The sequence below is a fragment of the Dendrobates tinctorius genome, unplaced genomic scaffold (genome assembly GCF_039654945.1).
Source record: "Dendrobates tinctorius isolate UK_male_01 unplaced genomic scaffold, ASM3965494v1 ptg000020l, whole genome shotgun sequence".
Classification (NCBI taxonomy): Eukaryota; Metazoa; Chordata; class Amphibia; order Anura; family Dendrobatidae; genus Dendrobates; species Dendrobates tinctorius.
In genome coordinates this window covers 4,861,685-4,880,173 of record NW_027361688.1, presented here as the reverse complement: position 1 = coordinate 4,880,173, position 18,489 = coordinate 4,861,685, and the positions used below count along the sequence as shown (strand labels likewise).

Below are 18,489 nucleotides of genomic sequence, written 5' to 3'. Positions count from 1 at the left end.
ATGGCCGCCTGGCTTTCATCCTCTGCAATCTTCCCCTCGTCAAACACCAGGTCGCTGCCCCCTGAAGTCTGATTTTTTGATTGAAGCAACATCCAGGGCTCTGAAAAATGTGACCAAAGTCACACCAAAACAGCACACAAGGCAAGGATTCATGTGCACATTTCCCGGAGGAGAGGGTCCCCAATAAACCAGAAGGCCACAGCAAGGGTCAGGGATCTTCGATGCTCTTCCTAGCCAAGATCGGACAGCTGTTTTCGTGCTTCAACCAGACTCTTCACCCTAGTGGAGCTGGGAGACCTGTCTCGTGTTGGTTTCTCAACCCAAAGCTGACCTTCGACTGGGTTTATAAAAATTCCCCTTCCCGATCTGAAGGCCAGGAATAGGTGGGGTGCTGAAGAAAGTATGAAAGGCTAGGTGAGGCGTGCTATGGAATGCAAGACTTACCCGGGATCTCACTCTAAGGAAGCTCACACTCCCACCAGGGCGACCACTCCTGGGGCACATTCAACCATAAGTCCTCACACTTACCCAGCCTAGTGACTTCGATGCTGGGGGGCCATGGTTTCCACCAGATGACTTTATCAGCCATCGGCCAGGCGTACTAGCAAGTGCACCAGCCCAGTGTGTATTGTGTATCAATGTGCTAGGGTTGTAGGAGAAGGCCACCTTCTCGAAAGATACTACACTTGATCTTGGCCAAAAGGCCTCCCTCGGAAAAGCCTGATGCGATAGTTGCTTCGCCTATGTATGCTGCGTTCTCAACGTAGCAGCACAGCTAACAAGGGTGGAGACTAATGTGAGTATCCCCTCCGCCCAACCTCCCATTTCGTAGAGGCACAAAAAAAAAAGAAAGAAAGTTCCTGTTTGAGTTCTTTCTTCCTCTGTCAGCCATGGCGTCCACCGATCTGAGAGAACAGCTGGACTGCTCCATCTGTCTGAGCACTTATACAGATCCTGTAATGCTGAGATGTGGACACAACTTCTGCCGGGTCTGTATTGGTCGTGTGCTGGATACACAGGACGGGTCTGGAGTTTATTCCTGTCCGGAATGCAGAGAAGAGTTTCAGGAGCGGCCGGCACTGATGAGATGTTTAGCTCTGTGTAAGATCATGAAGACTCTCCAGCGTGATGAACCAAGTAAGGAGGCCACCGGGATCTGCTGCACTTTCTGTGTGGACTCTCCTCTACCAGCTGTGAAATCCTGTCTACACTGTGAGGCTTCTCTGTGTGAGAAACACCTAAACGTTCACAGCAAATCAGCAGAACACGTCTTATCTGATCCCAGCACTTCTCTGGAGAAAAGGAAATGTTCTGTCCATAAGAAGATCCTGGAATATTACTGCACTGAGGACGATTCTTGTATCTGTGTGTCCTGCAGTCTGGCCGGAGAACATCGAGGACACCGGGTGGAGACGCTGGATGAGGCCTCAGAGAAGAAGAAGGAGAAACTGAGAAATGTTCACCAGAAATTGACCACAAAGAGAAAGAAGACTGAGGAACAAGTCAAGAGTCTGGAGGAACAGAGGAGAAAAGCTCAAGAAAAAGCAGCTGAACAAGCGGGGAAAGTGACTGCCCTGTGTACAGACATCAGGAGACGGGTGGACGACCTGGAGAAGAGTATCCTGAGTGAGATCTCCAGGCAGGAAGAGAAGATGTCGCTGTCACTGTCTACTCTGATCCATCAGCTGGAAATAAAGAAGGACGAGCTGTCCAGGAAGATGAGACACATTGAGGAGCTGTGTAACATGACGGATCCACTGACTGTCCTACAGGATCCAGATATTGGTGACTTGTGTGATCCTAAGAAGGAGGGAGGGGATGAGGACACAGGGGGACATGATAAGCTGCCCCATGATGGAGATGACCTGGATGTGGCGGTGATGTCTAATAAGTTACACATGGGATTACTTAGTATTTTGACTGAATCAATGTCAAAATTTTATGTGAAGGGAAGTAACGATCTTAGTATAAGATTAGACAAATTGTCTTTGGCTTCAGCTGTCGAAAATAAGAAGAGGACTGAAGCCAAACCGAAACAGGTTACTATTCCGCAAAAACCACCAATGCCAAACATAGCAGCTACTTCTATGGGTTATCTAGAAAATAATTTTTATGGTTTTTATAAGTAGGAATAAAAATTGCTTTGTTTTTTTTTCCCATACTGCCGATTTGTCTAGTTTGCATAATTTTAATAACATATCCCTAAAGATTAGTGTAGGCCCCTCATTTATACAGAGCAGGTGTACGGGCCCTCGCCTCTCCTGATGCCGGGGGGCCACATATAGGAGGTTCACTCTAGGTGTAATTGACCATGCCGGTAATATCTAATGTGTTATATTTGCTCATAAATAAAAGTTAAGTAATTTACTATATTTTTGTTTCTAATTTTCAGCAATTTTTAAGTAAATTTGCTATAAACATCTTTCCAAGCAACAGTCCAAACGATAGCCGGCGCTCGCATCTTCTTAGAAGAATTGCTTTATTGATCCAGTAGTATAAAAGGCACAAAAAATAGTTGAACAGAGCAGTGCAAAAATGAAAAAAAAAAACAGAAAATATCCGCTGCGCTCGCAGGCACCATATTTCAGACCTTCACGGTCCTTTGTCAGGTCAGTTTTGTGCTGTTGTGTTCAACCATTTTTTGTGCCTTTTATACTACTGGATTAATAAAGCAATGCCGGCTGGGGTTTAGACTACTGCTATTACTGTAGTATTTTGTCGTGTACCTGGACAGGAGAGCTGATTTCTGCTTTTTTCACATGTTTTTTTAAGCAGGTGATATTGGCAACTGCTGACCCAAGGAATGTCACCATCTGGGCTGGTGCGCGCCCCCGATTATATCGGATGAGTGCTCCCTGTGATTCTCATTCGTACCCACGTTATTCTATGGGGCCGTGCGCATGTCCAATTTTTTCTTTGGTGTCGGATCAAAATCAGCAATCCAAGTCTATGGTTCCATGGAAAATATCGGCCCGCACTCGGATGACATCCGATTTTCACAGACTGACAAAGCAGAGAAGGTGGACAAACATTTTGGTGTTTTTTTCTCTCCACCTTTGAAAAAAGTGATCAACGTCTGATCAGCAAAACAGGACCGTTTTTCTCGGATGTAGATTAAGCGGCGGCGTCCACTCACCCTACAGGCGCAGTCAGATGGCCGTATAACATGGACGACGATCGCATCGCAATGCTCGGACTGGCCGGCAGCTCTTCCTACCACTTCTATGCTCCGGTCTTTGCTGTGTGCTCTGACGCTCTCTGCTCCGGTCTTTGCTGTGTGCTCTGACGCTCTCTGCTCCGGTCTTTGCTGTGTGCTCTGACGCTCTCTGCTCCGGACATTGCTGTGCTCTGACGCTCTCTGCTCCGGTCTTTGCTGTGTGCTCTGACGCTCTCTGCTCCGGTCTTTGCTGTGTGCTCTGACGCTCTCTGCTCCGGTCTTTGCTGTGTGCTCTGACGCTCTCTGCTCCGGTCTTTGCTGTGGGCTCTGACGCTCTCTGCTCCGGTCTTTGCTGTGTGCTCTGACGCTCTCTGCTCCGGTCTTTGCTGTGGGCTCTGACGCTCTCTGCTCTGGTCTTTGCTGTGTGATCTGACGCTCTCTGCTCCGGTCTTTGCTGTGTGCTCTGACGCTCTCTGCTCCGGTCTTTGCTGTGGGCTCTGACGCTCTCTGCTCCGGTCTTTGCTGTGTGCTTTGACGCTCTCTGCTCCGGTCTTTGCTGTGGGCTCTGACGCTCTCTGCTCTGTGCTTTGCTGTGGGCTCTGACGCTCTCTGCTCCGGTCTTTGCTGTGTGCTCTGACGCTCTCTGCTCTGGTCTTTGCTGTGGGCTCTGACGCTCTCTGCTCCGGTCTTTGCTGTGTGATCTGACGCTCTCTGCTCCGGTCTTTGCTGTGGGCTCTGACGCTCTCTGCTCTGGTCTTTGCTGTGTGCTTTGACGCTCTCTGCTCCGGTCTTTGCTGTGTGCTTTGACGCTCTCTGCTCCGGTCTTTGCTGTGTGCTCTGACGCTCTCTGCTCCGGTCTTTGCTGTGTGCTCTGACGCTCTCTGCTCCGGTCTTTGCTGTGGGCTCTGACGCTCTCTGCTCCGGTCTTTGCTGTGTGCTTTGACGCTCTCTGCTCCGGTCTTTGCTGTGTGCTCTGACGCTCTCTGCTCCGGTCTTTGCTGTGTGCTTTGACGCTCTCTGCTCCGGTCTTTGCTGTGTGCTCTGACGCTCTCTGCTCCGGTCTTTGCTGTGTGATCTGACGCTCTCTGCTCCGGTCTTTGCTGTGTGATCTGACGCTCTCTGCTCCGGTCTTTGCTGTGGGCTCTGACGCTCTCTGCTCCGGTCTTTGCTGTGTGCTTTGACGCTCTCTGCTCCGGTCTTTGCTGTGTGCTTTGACGCTCTCTGCTCCGGTCTTTGCTGTGTGCTCTGACGCTCTCTGCTCCGGTCTTTGCTGTGTGCTCTGACGCTCTCTGCTCCGGTCTTTGCTGTGTGCTCTGACGCTCTCTGCTCCGGTCTTTGCTGTGGGCTCTGATGCTCTCTGCTCTGTACTTTGCTGTGTGCTCTGACGCTCTCTGCTCCGGTCTTTGCTGTGTGCTTTGACGCTCTCTGCTCCGGTCTTTGCTGTGTGATCTGACGCTCTCTGCTCCGGTCTTTGCTGTGGGCTCTGACGCTCTCTGCTCCGGTCTTTGCTGTGTGCTTTGACGCTCTCTGCTCCGGTCTTTGCTGTGTGCTTTGACGCTCTCTGCTCCGGTCTTTGCTGTGTGCTCTGACGCTCTCTGCTCCGGTCTTTGCTGTGTGCTCTGACGCTCTCTGCTCCGGTCTTTGCTGTGTGCTCTGACGCTCTCTGCTCCGGAAAGCATTCATTGACAGGATCTGCAGAGAGGGAGGAGGAATTGCACACTTATCCATCAGTGTGCAGCCGTCTACATGGGCATGGAGCTCATAGAAGTTGAATAAAATGACGGCTTGATATCTGAGATCCAGTGTTTAATTCCAGAGAAATTCACGTTTTTCTTGTATGTAAATGAGCTGTTAAGATCTCCGGGTGGGACATAGATCTCCCCGACAATCTGCCTCCAGAAATTATTGTAAATGACGGGCTGTTACTAGTGTGAGACATGTAATGGCTGACAGTCTGCTCTCCTGATCTCACTGCAGAGCTGTGTGTGAATACCTACAGATTCCTTCTAAGGCTAAGTGCACACGCAGCAGAAAATTTCTGCTCAAAAACCTGACTCCCTTCCCAGAAACCACGCCTTTTTTTTTTTTGCATTTTCGTTGCGGCTTTTGCGCGTTTTTGATGCGTTTTTTTTTGCCGGCGCGTTTTCAAAACGCATTGAACTAGCCAGAAATGCGGAAAAATCCGCGAAATTAATGAGCATGCTGCGTTTTTTACCGTGATGCGAAATTAATGGGAAGCTTAATTTTAGCGGTTTTATAGGCAAAACCTCTAAAAATACCGCTAAAAAAACGCTGTGTGTGAACACAGCCTAACTGTAATGGCCGCTCTGGCTTTCATCCTCTGCAATCTTCCCCTCGTCAAACACCAGGTCGCTGCCCCCTGAAGTCTGATTTTTTGATTGAAGCAACATCCAGGGCTCTGAAAAATGTGACCAAAGTCACACCAAAACAGCACACAAGGCAAGGATTCATGTGCACATTTCCCGGAGGAGAGGGTCCCCAATAAACCAGAAGGCCACAGCAAGGGTCAGGGATCTTCGATGCTCTTCCTAGCCAAGATCGGACAGCTGTTTTCGTGCTTCAACCAGACTCTTCACCCTAGTGGAGCTGGGAGACCTGTCTCGTGTTGGTTTCTCAACCCAAAGCTGACCTTCGACTGGGTTTATAAAAATTCCCCTTCCCGATCTGAAGGCCAGGAATAGGTGGGGTGCTCAAGAAAGTATGAAAGGCTAGGTGAGGCGTGCTATGGAATGCAAGACTTACCCGGGATCTCACTCTAAGGAAGCTCACACTCCCACCAGGGCGACCACTCCTGGGGCACATTGCACCATAAGTCCTCACACTTACCCAGCCTTGTGACTTCGATGCTGGGGGGCCATGGTTTCCACCAGATGACTTTATCAGCCATCGACCAGGCGTACTAGCAAGTGCACCAGCCCAGTGTGTATTGTGTATCAATGTGCTAGGGTTGTAGGAGAAGGCCACCTTCTCGAAAGATACTACACTTGATCTTGGCCAAAAGGCCTCCCTCGGAAAAGCCTGATGCGATAGTTGCTTCGCCTATGTATGCTGCGTTCTCAACGTAGCAGCACAGCTAACAAGGGTGGAGACTAATGTGAGTATCCCCTCCGCCCAACCTCCCATTTCGTAGAGGCACAAAAAAAAAAAGAAAGTTCCTGTTTGAGTTCTTTCTTCCTCTGTCAGCCATGGCGTCCACCGATCTGAGAGAACAGCTGGACTGCTCCATCTGTCTGAGCACTTATACAGATCCTGTAATGCTGAGATGTGGACACAATTTCTGCCGGGTCTGTATTGATCGTGTGCTGGATACACAGGACGGGTCTGGAGTTTATTCCTGTCCGGAATGCAGAGAAGAGTTTCAGGAGCGGCCGGCACTGATGAGATGTTTAGCTCTGTGTAAGATCATGAAGACTCTCCAGCGTGATGAACCAAGTAAGGAGATCACTGGGATCTGCTGCACTTACTGTGTGGACTCTCCTCTACCAGCTGTGAAATCCTGTCTACACTGTGAGGCTTCTCTGTGTGAGAAACACCTAAACGTTCACAGCAAATCAGCAGAACACGTCTTATCTGATCCCAGCACTTCTCTGGAGAAAAGGAAATGTTCTGTCCATAAGAAGATCCTGGAATATTACTGCACTGAGGACGATTCTTGTATCTGTGTGTCCTGCAGTCTGGCCGGAGAACATCGAGGACACCGGGTGGAGACGCTGGATGAGGCCTCAGAGAAGAAGAAGGAGAAACTGAGAAATGTTCACCAGAAATTGACCACAAAGAGAAAGAAGACTGAGGAACAAGTCAAGAGTCTGGAGGAACAGAGGAGAAAAGCTCAAGAAAAAGCAGCTGAACAAGCGGGGAAAGTGACTGCCCTGTGTACAGACATCAGGAGACGGGTGGACGACCTGGAGAAGAGTATCCTGAGTGAGATCTCCAGGCAGGAAGAGAAGATGTCGCTGTCACTGTCTACTCTGATCCATCAGCTGGAAATAAAGAAGGACGAGCTGTCCAGGAAGATGAGACACATTGAGGAGCTGTGTAACATGACGGATCCACTGACTGTCCTACAGGAACCAGACACTGGTGACTTGTGTGATCCTAAGAAGGAGGGAGGGGATGAGGACACAGGGGGACATGATAAGCTGCCCCATGATGGAGATGACCTGGATGTGGCGGTGATGTCTAATAAGTTACACATGGGATTACTTAGTATTTTGACTGAATCAATGTCAAAATTTTATGTGAAGGGAAGTAACGATCTTAGTATAAGATTAGACAAATTGTCTTTGGCTTCAGCTGTCGAAAATAAGAAGAGGACTGAAGCCAAACCGAAACAGGTTACTATTCCGCAAAAACCACCAATGCCAAACATAGCAGCTACTTCTATGGGTTATCTAGAAAATAATTTTTATGGTTTTTATAAGTAGGAATAAAAATTGCTTTGTTTTTTTTTCCCATACTGCCGATTTGTCTAGTTTGCATAATTTTAATAACATATCCCTAAAGATTAGTGTAGGCCCCTCATTTATACAGAGCAGGTGTACGGGCCCTCGCCTCTCCTGATGCCGGGGGGCCACATATAGGAGGTTCACTCTAGGTGTAATTGACCATGCCGGTAATATCTAATGTGTTATATTTGCTCATAAATAAAAGTTAAGTAATTTACTATATTTTTGTTTCTAATTTTCAGCAATTTTTAAGTAAATTTGCTATAAACATCTTTCCAAGCAACAGTCCAAACGATAGCCGGCGCTCGCATCTTCTTAGAAGAATTGCTTTATTGATCCAGTAGTATAAAAGGCACAAAAAATAGTTGAACAGAGCAGTGCAAAAATGAAAAAAAAAACCAGAAAATATCCGCTGCGCTCGCAGGCACCATATTTCAGACCTTCACGGTCCTTTGTCAGGTCAGTTTTGTGCTGTTGTGTTCAACCATTTTTTGTGCCTTTTATACTACTGGATTAATAAAGCAATGCCGGCTGGGGTTTAGACTACTGCTATTACTGTAGTATTTTGTCGTGTACCTGGACAGGAGAGCTGATTTCTGCTTTTTTCACATGTTTTTTTAAGCAGGTGATATTGGCAACTGCTGACCCAAGGAATGTCACCATCTGGGCTGGTGCGCGCCCCCGATTATATCGGATGAGTGCTCCCTGTGATTCTCACTCGTACCCACGTTATTCTATGGGGCCGTGCGCATGTCCAATTTTTTCTTTGGTGTCGGATCAAAATCAGCAATCCAAGTCTATGGTTCCATGGAAAATATCGGACCGCACTCGGATGACATCCGATTTTCACAGACTGACAAAGCAGAGAAGGTGGACAAACATTTTGGTGTTTTTTTCTCTCCACCTTTGAAAAAAGTGATCAACGTCTGATCAGCTGATCAGCAAAACAGGACCGTTTTTCTCGGATGTAGATTAAGCGGCGGCGTCCACTCACCCTACAGGCGCAGTCAGATGGCCGTATAACATGGACGACGATCGCATCGCAATGCTCGGACTGGCCGGCAGCTCTTCCTACCACTTCTATGCTCCGGTCTTTGCTGTGTGCTCTGACGCTCTCTGCTCCGGTCTTTGCTGTGTGCTCTGACGCTCTCTGCTCCGGTCTTTGCTGTGTGCTCTGACGCTCTCTGCTCCGGTCTTTGCTGTGGGCTCTGACGCTCTCTGCTCCGGTCTTTGCTGTGTGCTCTGACGCTCTCTGCTCCGGTCTTTGCTGTGGGCTCTGACGCTCTCTGCTCCGGTCTTTGCTGTGTGCTCTGACGCTCTCTGCTCCGGTCTTTGCTGTGGGCTCTGACGCTCTCTGCTCCGGTCTTTGCTGTGTGCTTTGACGCTCTCTGCTCCGGTCTTTGCTGTGTGCTCTGACGCTCTCTGCTCTGGTCTTTGCTGTGTGATCTGACGCTCTCTGCTCCGGTCTTTGCTGTGGGCTCTGACGCTCTCTGCTCCGGTCTTTGCTGTGTGCTTTGACGCTCTCTGCTCCGGTCTTTGCTGTGGGCTCTGACGCTCTCTGCTCTGTGCTTTGCTGTGGGCTCTGACGCTCTCTGCTCCGGTCTTTGCTGTGTGCTCTGACGCTCTCTGCTCTGGTCTTTGCTGTGGGCTCTGACGCTCTCTGCTCTGGTCTTTGCTGTGTGATCTGACGCTCTCTGCTCCGGTCTTTGCTGTGTGCTCTGACGCTCTCTGCTCCGGTCTTTGCTGTGTGCTCTGACGCTCTCTGCTCCGGTCTTTGCTGTGTGCTCTGACGCTCTCTGCTCCGGTCTTTGCTGTGTGCTCTGACGCTCTCTGCTCCGGTCTTTGCTGTGTGCTCTGACGCTCTCTGCTCTGGTCTTTGCTGTGGGCTCTGACGCTCTCTGCTCTGTGCTTTGCTGTGGGCTCTGACGCTCTCTGCTCCGGTCTTTGCTGTGTGCTCTGACGCTCTCTGCTCTGGTCTTTGCTGTGGGCTCTGACGCTCTCTGCTCTGGTCTTTGCTGTGTGATCTGACGCTCTCTGCTCCGGTCTTTGCTGTGTGCTCTGACGCTCTCTGCTCCGGTCTTTGCTGTGTGCTCTGACGCTCTCTGCTCCGGTCTTTGCTGTGTGCTCTGACGCTCTCTGCTCCGGTCTTTGCTGTGTGCTCTGACGCTCTCTGCTCCGGTCTTTGCTGTGTGCTCTGACGCTCTCTGCTCTGTGCTTTGCTGTGGGCTCTGACGCTCTCTGCTCCGGTCTTTGCTGTGTGCTCTGACGCTCTCTGCTCTGGTCTTTGCTGTGGGCTCTGACGCTCTCTGCTCTGTGCTTTGCTGTGGGCTCTGACGCTCTCTGCTCCGGTCTTTGCTGTGTGATCTGACGCTCTCTGCTCCGGTCTTTGCTGTGGGCTCTGACGCTCTCTGCTCCGGTCTTTGCTGTGTGCTCTGACGCTCTCTGCTCCGGTCTTTGCTGTGGGCTCTGACGCTCTCTGCTCCGGTCTTTGCTGTGTGCTTTGACGCTCTCTGCTCCGGTCTTTGCTGTGTGATCTGACGCTCTCTGCTCTGGTCTTTGCTGTGTGCTCTGACGCTCTCTGCTCCGGTCTTTGCTGTGGGCTCTGACGCTCTCTGCTCCGGTCTTTGCTGTGTGATCTGACGCTCTCTGCTCCGGTCTTTGCTGTGGGCTCTGACGCTCTCTGCTCCGGTCTTTGCTGTGTGCTCTGACGCTCTCTGCTCCGGTCTTTGCTGTGGGCTCTGACGCTCTCTGCTCCGGTCTTTGCTGTGTGATCTGACGCTCTCTGCTCCGGTCTTTGCTGTGTGCTCTGACGCTCTCTGCTCCGGTCTTTGCTGTGGGCTCTGACGCTCTCTGCTCCGGTCTTTGCTGTGTGATCTGACGCTCTCTGCTCCGGTCTTTGCTGTGGGCTCTGACGCTCTCTGCTCCGGTCTTTGCTGTGTGCTTTGACGCTCTCTGCTCCGGTCTTTGCTGTGTGCTTTGACGCTCTCTGCTCCGGTCTTTGCTGTGTGCTCTGACGCTCTCTGCTCCGGTCTTTGCTGTGTGCTCTGACGCTCTCTGCTCCGGTCTTTGCTGTGGGCTCTGACGCTCTCTGCTCCGGTCTTTGCTGTGTGCTTTGACGCTCTCTGCTCCGGTCTTTGCTGTGTGCTCTGACGCTCTCTGCTCCGGTCTTTGCTGTGGGCTCTGACGCTCTCTGCTCCGGTCTTTGCTGTGTGCTTTGACGCTCTCTGCTCCGGTCTTTGCTGTGTGCTCTGACGCTCTCTGCTCCGGTCTTTGCTGTGTGATCTGACGCTCTCTGCTCCGGTCTTTGCTGTGTGATCTGACGCTCTCTGCTCCGGTCTTTGCTGTGGGCTCTGACGCTCTCTGCTCCGGTCTTTGCTGTGTGCTTTGACGCTCTCTGCTCCGGTCTTTGCTGTGTGCTTTGACGCTCTCTGCTCCGGTCTTTGCTGTGTGCTCTGACGCTCTCTGCTCCGGTCTTTGCTGTGTGCTCTGACGCTCTCTGCTCCGGTCTTTGCTGTGTGCTCTGACGCTCTCTGCTCCGGTCTTTGCTGTGTGCTCTGACGCTCTCTGCTCCGGTCTTTGCTGTGGGCTCTGACGCTCTCTGCTCCGGTCTTTGCTGTGTGCTCTGACGCTCTCTGCTCCGGTCTTTGCTGTGTGCTCTGACGCTCTCTGCTCCGGTCTTTGCTGTGTGCTCTGACGCTCTCTGCTCCGGTCTTTGCTGTGTGCTCTGACGCTCTCTGCTCCGGTCTTTGCTGTGGGCTCTGACGCTCTCTGCTCCGGTCTTTGCTGTGTGCTTTGACGCTCTCTGCTCCGGTCTTTGCTGTGTGCTTTGACGCTCTCTGCTCCGGTCTTTGCTGTGGGCTCTGACGCTCTCTGCTCCGGTCTTTGCTGTGTGCTCTGACGCTCTCTGCTCCGGTCTTTGCTGTGTGCTCTGACGCTCTCTGCTCCGGTCTTTGCTGTGTGCTCTGACGCTCTCTGCTCCGGTCTTTGCTGTGTGCTCTGACGCTCTCTGCTCCGGTCTTTGCTGTGTGCTCTGACGCTCTCTGCTCCGGAAAGCATTCATTGACAGGATCTGCAGAGAGGGAGGAGGAATTGCACACTTATCCATCAGTGTGCAGCCGTCTACATGGGCATGGAGCTCATAGAAGTTGAATAAAATGACGGCTTGATATCTGAGATCCAGTGTTTAATTCCAGAGAAATTCACGTTTTTCTTGTATGTAAATGAGCTGTTAAGATCTCCGGGTGGGACATAGATCTCCCCGACAATCTGCCTCCAGAAATTATTGTAAATGACGGGCTGTTACTAGTGTGAGACATGTAATGGCTGACAGTCTGCTCTCCTGATCTCACTGCAGAGCTGTGTGTGAATACCTACAGATTCCTTCTAAGGCTAAGTGCACACGCAGCAGAAAATTTCTGCTCAAAAACCTGACTCCCTTCCCAGAAACCACGCCTTTTTTTTTTTTGCATTTTCGTTGCGGCTTTTGCGCGTTTTTGATGCGTTTTTTTTTGCCGGCGCGTTTTCAAAACGCATTGAACTAGCCAGAAATGCGGAAAAATCCGCGAAATTAATGAGCATGCTGCGTTTTTTACCGTGATGCGAAATTAATGGGAAGCTTAATTTTAGCGGTTTTATAGGCAAAACCTCTAAAAATACCGCTAAAAAAACGCTGTGTGTGAACACAGCCTAACTGTAATGGCCGCTCTGGCTTTCATCCTCTGCAATCTTCCCCTCGTCAAACACCAGGTCGCTGCCCCCTGAAGTCTGATTTTTTGATTGAAGCAACATCCAGGGCTCTGAAAAATGTGACCAAAGTCACACCAAAACAGCACACAAGGCAAGGATTCATGTGCACATTTCCCGGAGGAGAGGGTCCCCAATAAACCAGAAAGCCACAGCAAGGGTCAGGGATCTTCGATGCTCTTCCTAGCCAAGATCGGACAGCTGTTTTCGTGCTTCAACCAGACTCTTCACCCTAGTGGAGCTGGGAGACCTGTCTCGTGTTGGTTTCTCAACCCAAAGCTGACCTTCGACTGGGTTTATAAAAATTCCCCTTCCCGATCTGAAGGCCAGGAATAGGTGGGGTGCTGAAGAAAGTATGAAAGGCTAGGTGAGGCGTGCTATGGAATGCAAGACTTACCCGGGATCTCACTCTAAGGAAGCTCACACTCCCACCAGGGCGACCACTCCTGGGGCACATTCAACCATAAGTCCTCACACTTACCCAGCCTAGTGACTTCGATGCTGGGGGGCCATGGTTTCCACCAGATGACTTTATCAGCCATCGACCAGGCGTACTAGCAAGTGCACCATCCCAGTGTGTATTGTGTATCAATGTGCTAGGGTTGTAGGAGAAGGCCACCTTCTCGAAAGATACTACACTTGATCTTGGCCAAAAGGCCTCCCTCGGAAAAGCCTGATGCGATAGTTGCTTCGCCTATGTATGCTGCGTTCTCAACGTAGCAGCACAGCTAACAAGGGTGGAGACTAATGTGAGTATCCCCTCCGCCCAACCTCCCATTTCGTAGAGGCACAAAAAAAAAAGAAAGTTCCTGTTTGAGTTCTTTCTTCCTCTGTCAGCCATGGCGTCCACCGATCTGAGAGAACAGCTGGACTGCTCCATCTGTCTGAGCACTTATACAGATCCTGTAATGCTGAGATGTGGACACAACTTCTGCCGGGTCTGTATTGATCGTGTGCTGGATACACAGGACGGGTCTGGAGTTTATTCCTGTCCGGAATGCAGAGAAGAGTTTCAGGAGCGGCCGGCACTGATGAGATGTTTAGCTCTGTGTAAGATCATGAAGACTCTCCAGCGTGATGAACCAAGTAAGGAGGCCACCGGGATCTGCTGCACTTTCTGTGTGGACTCTCCTCTACCAGCTGTGAAATCCTGTCTACACTGTGAGGCTTCTCTGTGTGAGAAACACCTAAACGTTCACAGCAAATCAGCAGAACACGTCTTATCTGATCCCAGCACTTCTCTGGAGAAAAGGAAATGTTCTGTCCATAAGAAGATCCTGGAATATTACTGCACTAAGGACGATTCTTGTATCTGTGTGTCCTGCAGTCTGGCCGGAGAACATCGAGGACACCGGGTGGAGACGCTGGATGAGGCCTCAGAGAAGAAGAAGGAGAAACTGAGAAATGTTCACCAGAAATTGACCACAAAGAGAAAGAAGACTGAGGAACAAGTCAAGAGTCTGGAGGAACAGAGGAGAAAAGCTCAAGAAAAAGCAGCTGAACAAGCGGGGAAAGTGACTGCCCTGTGTACAGACATCAGGAGACGGGTGGACGACCTGGAGAAGAGTATCCTGAGTGAGATCTCCAGGCAGGAAGAGAAGATGTCGCTGTCACTGTCTACTCTGATCCATCAGCTGGAAATAAAGAAGGACGAGCTGTCCAGGAAGATGAGACACATTGAGGAGCTGTGTAACATGACGGATCCACTGACTGTCCTACAGGATCCAGATATTGGTGACTTGTGTGATCCTAAGAAGGAGGGAGGGGATGAGGACACAGGGGGACATGATAAGCTGCCCCATGATGGAGATGACCTGGATGTGGCGGTGATGTCTAATAAGTTACACATGGGATTACTTAGTATTTTGACTGAATCAATGTCAAAATTTTATGTGAAGGGAAGTAACGATCTTAGTATAAGATTAGACAAATTGTCTTTGGCTTCAGCTGTCGAAAATAAGAAGAGGACTGAAGCCAAACCGAAACAGGTTACTATTCCGCAAAAACCACCAATGCCAAACATAGCAGCTACTTCTATGGGTTATCTAGAAAATAATTTTTATGGTTTTTATAAGTAGGAATAAAAATTGCTTTGTTTTTTTTTCCCATACTGCCGATTTGTCTAGTTTGCATAATTTTAATAACATATCCCTAAAGATTAGTGTAGGCCCCTCATTTATACAGAGCAGGTGTACGGGCCCTCGCCTCTCCTGATGCCGGGGGGCCACATATAGGAGGTTCACTCTAGGTGTAATTGACTATGCCGGTAATATCTAATGTGTTATATTTGCTCATAAATAAAAGTTAAGTAATTTACTATATTTTTGTTTCTAATTTTCAGCAATTTTTAAGTAAATTTGCTATAAACATCTTTCCAAGCAACAGTCCAAACGATAGCCGGCGCTCGCATCTTCTTAGAAGAATTGCTTTATTGATCCAGTAGTATAAAAGGCACAAAAAATAGTTGAACAGAGCAGTGCAAAAATGAAAAAAAAAACCAGAAAATATCCGCTGCGCTCGCAGGCACCATATTTCAGACCTTCACGGTCCTTTGTCAGGTCAGTTTTGTGCTGTTGTGTTCAACCATTTTTTGTGCCTTTTATACTACTGGATTAATAAAGCAATGCCGGCTGGGGTTTAGACTACTGCTATTACTGTAGTATTTTGTCGTGTACCTGGACAGGAGAGCTGATTTCTGCTTTTTTCACATGTTTTTTTAAGCAGGTGATATTGGCAACTGCTGACCCAAGGAATGTCACCATCTGGGCTGGTGCGCGCCCCCGATTATATCGGATGAGTGCTCCCTGTGATTCTCATTCGTACCCACGTTATTCTATGGGGCCGTGCGCATGTCCAATTTTTTCTTTGGTGTCGGATCAAAATCAGCAATCCAAGTCTATGGTTCCATGGAAAATATCGGACCGCACTCGGATGACATCCGATTTTCACAGACTGACAAAGCAGAGAAGGTGGACAAACATTTTGGTGTTTTTTTCTCTCCACCTTTGAAAAAAGTGATCAACGTCTGATCAGCGAAACAGGACCGTTTTTCTCGGATGTAGATTAAGCGGCGGCGTCCACTCACCCTACAGGCGCAGTCAGATGGCCGTATAACATGGACGACGATCGCATCGCAGTGCTCGGACTGGCCGGCAGCTCTTCCTACCACTTCTATGCTCCGGTCTTTGCTGTGTGCTCTGACGCTCTCTGCTCCGGACATTGCTGTGCTCTGACGCTCTCTGCTCCGGTCTTTGCTGTGGGCTCTGACGCTCTCTGCTCCGGTCTTTGCTGTGGGCTCTGACGCTCTCTGCTCCGGTCTTTGCTGTGGGCTCTGACGCTCTCTGCTCCGGTCTTTGCTGTGGGCTCTGACGCTCTCTGCTCCGGTCTTTGCTGTGTGCTCTGACGCTCTCTGCTCCGGTATTTGCTGTGGGCTCTGACGCTCTCTGCTCCGGTCTTTGCTGTGGGCTCTGACGCTCTCTGCTCCGGTCTTTGCTGTGTGCTCTGACGCTCTCTGCTCCGGTCTTTGCTGTGGGCTCTGACGCTCTCTGCTCCGGTCTTTGCTGTGTGCTCTGACGCTCTCTGCTCCGGTCTTTGCTGTGGGCTCTGACGCTCTCTGCTCCGGTCTTTGCTGTGTGCTTTGACGCTCTCTGCTCCGGTCTTTGCTGTGTGCTCTGACGCTCTCTGCTCTGGTCTTTGCTGTGTGATCTGACGCTCTCTGCTCCGGTCTTTGCTGTGGGCTCTGACGCTCTCTGCTCCGGTCTTTGCTGTGTGCTTTGACGCTCTCTGCTCCGGTCTTTGCTGTGGGCTCTGACGCTCTCTGCTCTGTGCTTTGCTGTGGGCTCTGACGCTCTCTGCTCCGGTCTTTGCTGTGTGCTCTGACGCTCTCTGCTCTGGTCTTTGCTGTGGGCTCTGACGCTCTCTGCTCTGGTCTTTGCTGTGTGATCTGACGCTCTCTGCTCCGGTCTTTGCTGTGTGCTCTGACGCTCTCTGCTCCGGTCTTTGCTGTGTGCTCTGACGCTCTCTGCTCTGTGCTTTGCTGTGGGCTCTGACGCTCTCTGCTCCGGTCTTTGCTGTGTGATCTGACGCTCTCTGCTCCGGTCTTTGCTGTGGGCTCTGACGCTCTCTGCTCCGGTCTTTGCTGTGTGCTCTGACGCTCTCTGCTCCGGTCTTTGCTGTGGGCGCTGACGCTCTCTGCTCCGGTCTTTGCTGTGTGATCTGACGCTCTCTGCTCCGGTCTTTGCTGTGGGCTCTGACGCTCTCTGCTCTGGTCTTTGCTGTGTGCTCTGACGCTCTCTGCTCCGGTCTTTGCTGTGGGCTCTGACGCTCTCTGCTCCGGTCTTTGCTGTGTGATCTGACGCTCTCTGCTCCGGTCTTTGCTGTGTGCTCTGACGCTCTCTGCTCCGGTCTTTGCTGTGGGCTCTGACGCTCTCTGCTCCGGTCTTTGCTGTGTGATCTGACGCTCTCTGCTCCGGTCTTTGCTGTGGGCTCTGACGCTCTCTGCTCCGGTCTTTGCTGTGTGCTTTGACGCTCTCTGCTCCGGTCTTTGCTGTGTGCTTTGACGCTCTCTGCTCCGGTCTTTGCTGTGTGCTCTGGCGCTCTCTGCTCCGGTCTTTGCTGTGTGCTCTGACGCTCTCTGCTCCGGTCTTTGCTGTGGGCTCTGACGCTCTCTGCTCCGGTCTTTGCTGTGTGCTTTGACGCTCTCTGCTCCGGTCTTTGCTGTGTGCTCTGACGCTCTCTGCTCCGGTCTTTGCTGTGGGCTCTGACGCTCTCTGCTCCGGTCTTTGCTGTGTGCTTTGACGCTCTCTGCTCCGGTCTTTGCTGTGTGCTCTGACGCTCTCTGCTCCGGTCTTTGCTGTGTGATCTGACGCTCTCTGCTCCGGTCTTTGCTGTGTGATCTGACGCTCTCTGCTCCGGTCTTTGCTGTGGGCTCTGACGCTCTCTGCTCCGGTCTTTGCTGTGTGCTTTGACGCTCTCTGCTCCGGTCTTTGCTGTGTGCTTTGACGCTCTCTGCTCCGGTCTTTGCTGTGTGGTCTGACGCTCTCTGCTCCGGTCTTTGCTGTGTGCTCTGACGCTCTCTGCTCCGGTCTTTGCTGTGTGCTCTGACGCTCTCTGCTCCGGAAAGCATTCATTGACAGGATCTGCAGAGAGGGAGGAGGAATTGCACACTTATCCATCAGTGTGCAGCCGTCTACATGGGCATGGAGCTCATAGAAGTTGAATAAAATGACGGCTTGATATCTGAGATCCAGTGTTTAATTCCAGAGAAATTCACGTTTTTCTTGTATGTAAATGAGCTGTTAAGATCTCCGGGTGGGACATAGATCACCCCGACAATCTGCCTCCAGAAATTATTGTAAATGACGGGCTGTTACTAGTGTGAGACATGTAATGGCTGACAGTCTGCTCTCCTGATCTCACTGCAGAGCTGTGTGTGAATACCTACAGATTCCTTCTAAGGCTAAGTGCACACGCAGCAGAAAATTTCTGCTCAAAAACCTGACTCCCTTCCCAGAAACCACGCCTTTTTTTTTTTTGCATTTTCGTTGCGGCTTTTGCGCGTTTTTGATGCGTTTTTTTTTGCCGGCGCGTTTTCAAAACGCATTGAACTAGCCAGAAATGCGGAAAAATCCGCGAAATTAATGAGCATGCTGCGTTTTTTACCGTGATGCGAAATTAATGGGAAGCTTAATTTTAGCGGTTTTATAGGCAAAACCTCTAAAAATACCGCTAAAAAAACGCTGTGTGTGAACACAGCCTAACTGTAATGGCCGCTCTGGCTTTCATCCTCTGCAATCTTCCCCTCGTCAAACACCAGGTCGCTGCCCCCTGAAGTCTGATTTTTTGATTGAAGCAACATCCAGGGCTCTGAAAAATGTGACCAAAGTCACACCAAAACAGCACACAAGGCAAGGATTCATGTGCACATTTCCCGGAGGAGAGGGTCCCCAATAAACCAGAAAGCCACAGCAAGGGTCAGGGATCTTCGATGCTCTTCCTAGCCAAGATCGGACAGCTGTTTTCGTGCTTCAACCAGACTCTTCACCCTAGTGGAGCTGGGAGACCTGTCTCGTGTTGGTTTCTCAACCCAAAGCTGACCTTCGACTGGGTTTATAAAAATTCCCC

The 18,489-nt window shown here is 50.4% G+C and overlaps 2 protein-coding genes across 2 annotated transcripts; both read left to right on the top strand.

Annotated features, from left to right (window-relative positions):
* Positions 1-852: 852 nt before the first annotated feature.
* LOC141083323 (E3 ubiquitin/ISG15 ligase TRIM25-like) lies at positions 853-2,372 on the top strand. The gene has a single exon (XM_073567502.1). The coding sequence runs from the start codon at positions 891-893 to the stop codon at positions 2,127-2,129; it is 1,239 nt and encodes a 412-aa protein (XP_073423603.1). The 5' UTR covers positions 853-890; the 3' UTR covers positions 2,130-2,372.
* Positions 2,373-6,060: 3,688 nt separating this feature from the next.
* On the top strand, positions 6,061-7,845 carry LOC141083322 (E3 ubiquitin/ISG15 ligase TRIM25-like). The gene has a single exon (XM_073567501.1). The coding sequence runs from the start codon at positions 6,364-6,366 to the stop codon at positions 7,600-7,602; it is 1,239 nt and encodes a 412-aa protein (XP_073423602.1). The 5' UTR covers positions 6,061-6,363; the 3' UTR covers positions 7,603-7,845.
* The last annotated feature ends 10,644 nt before the right edge of the window (positions 7,846-18,489 follow it).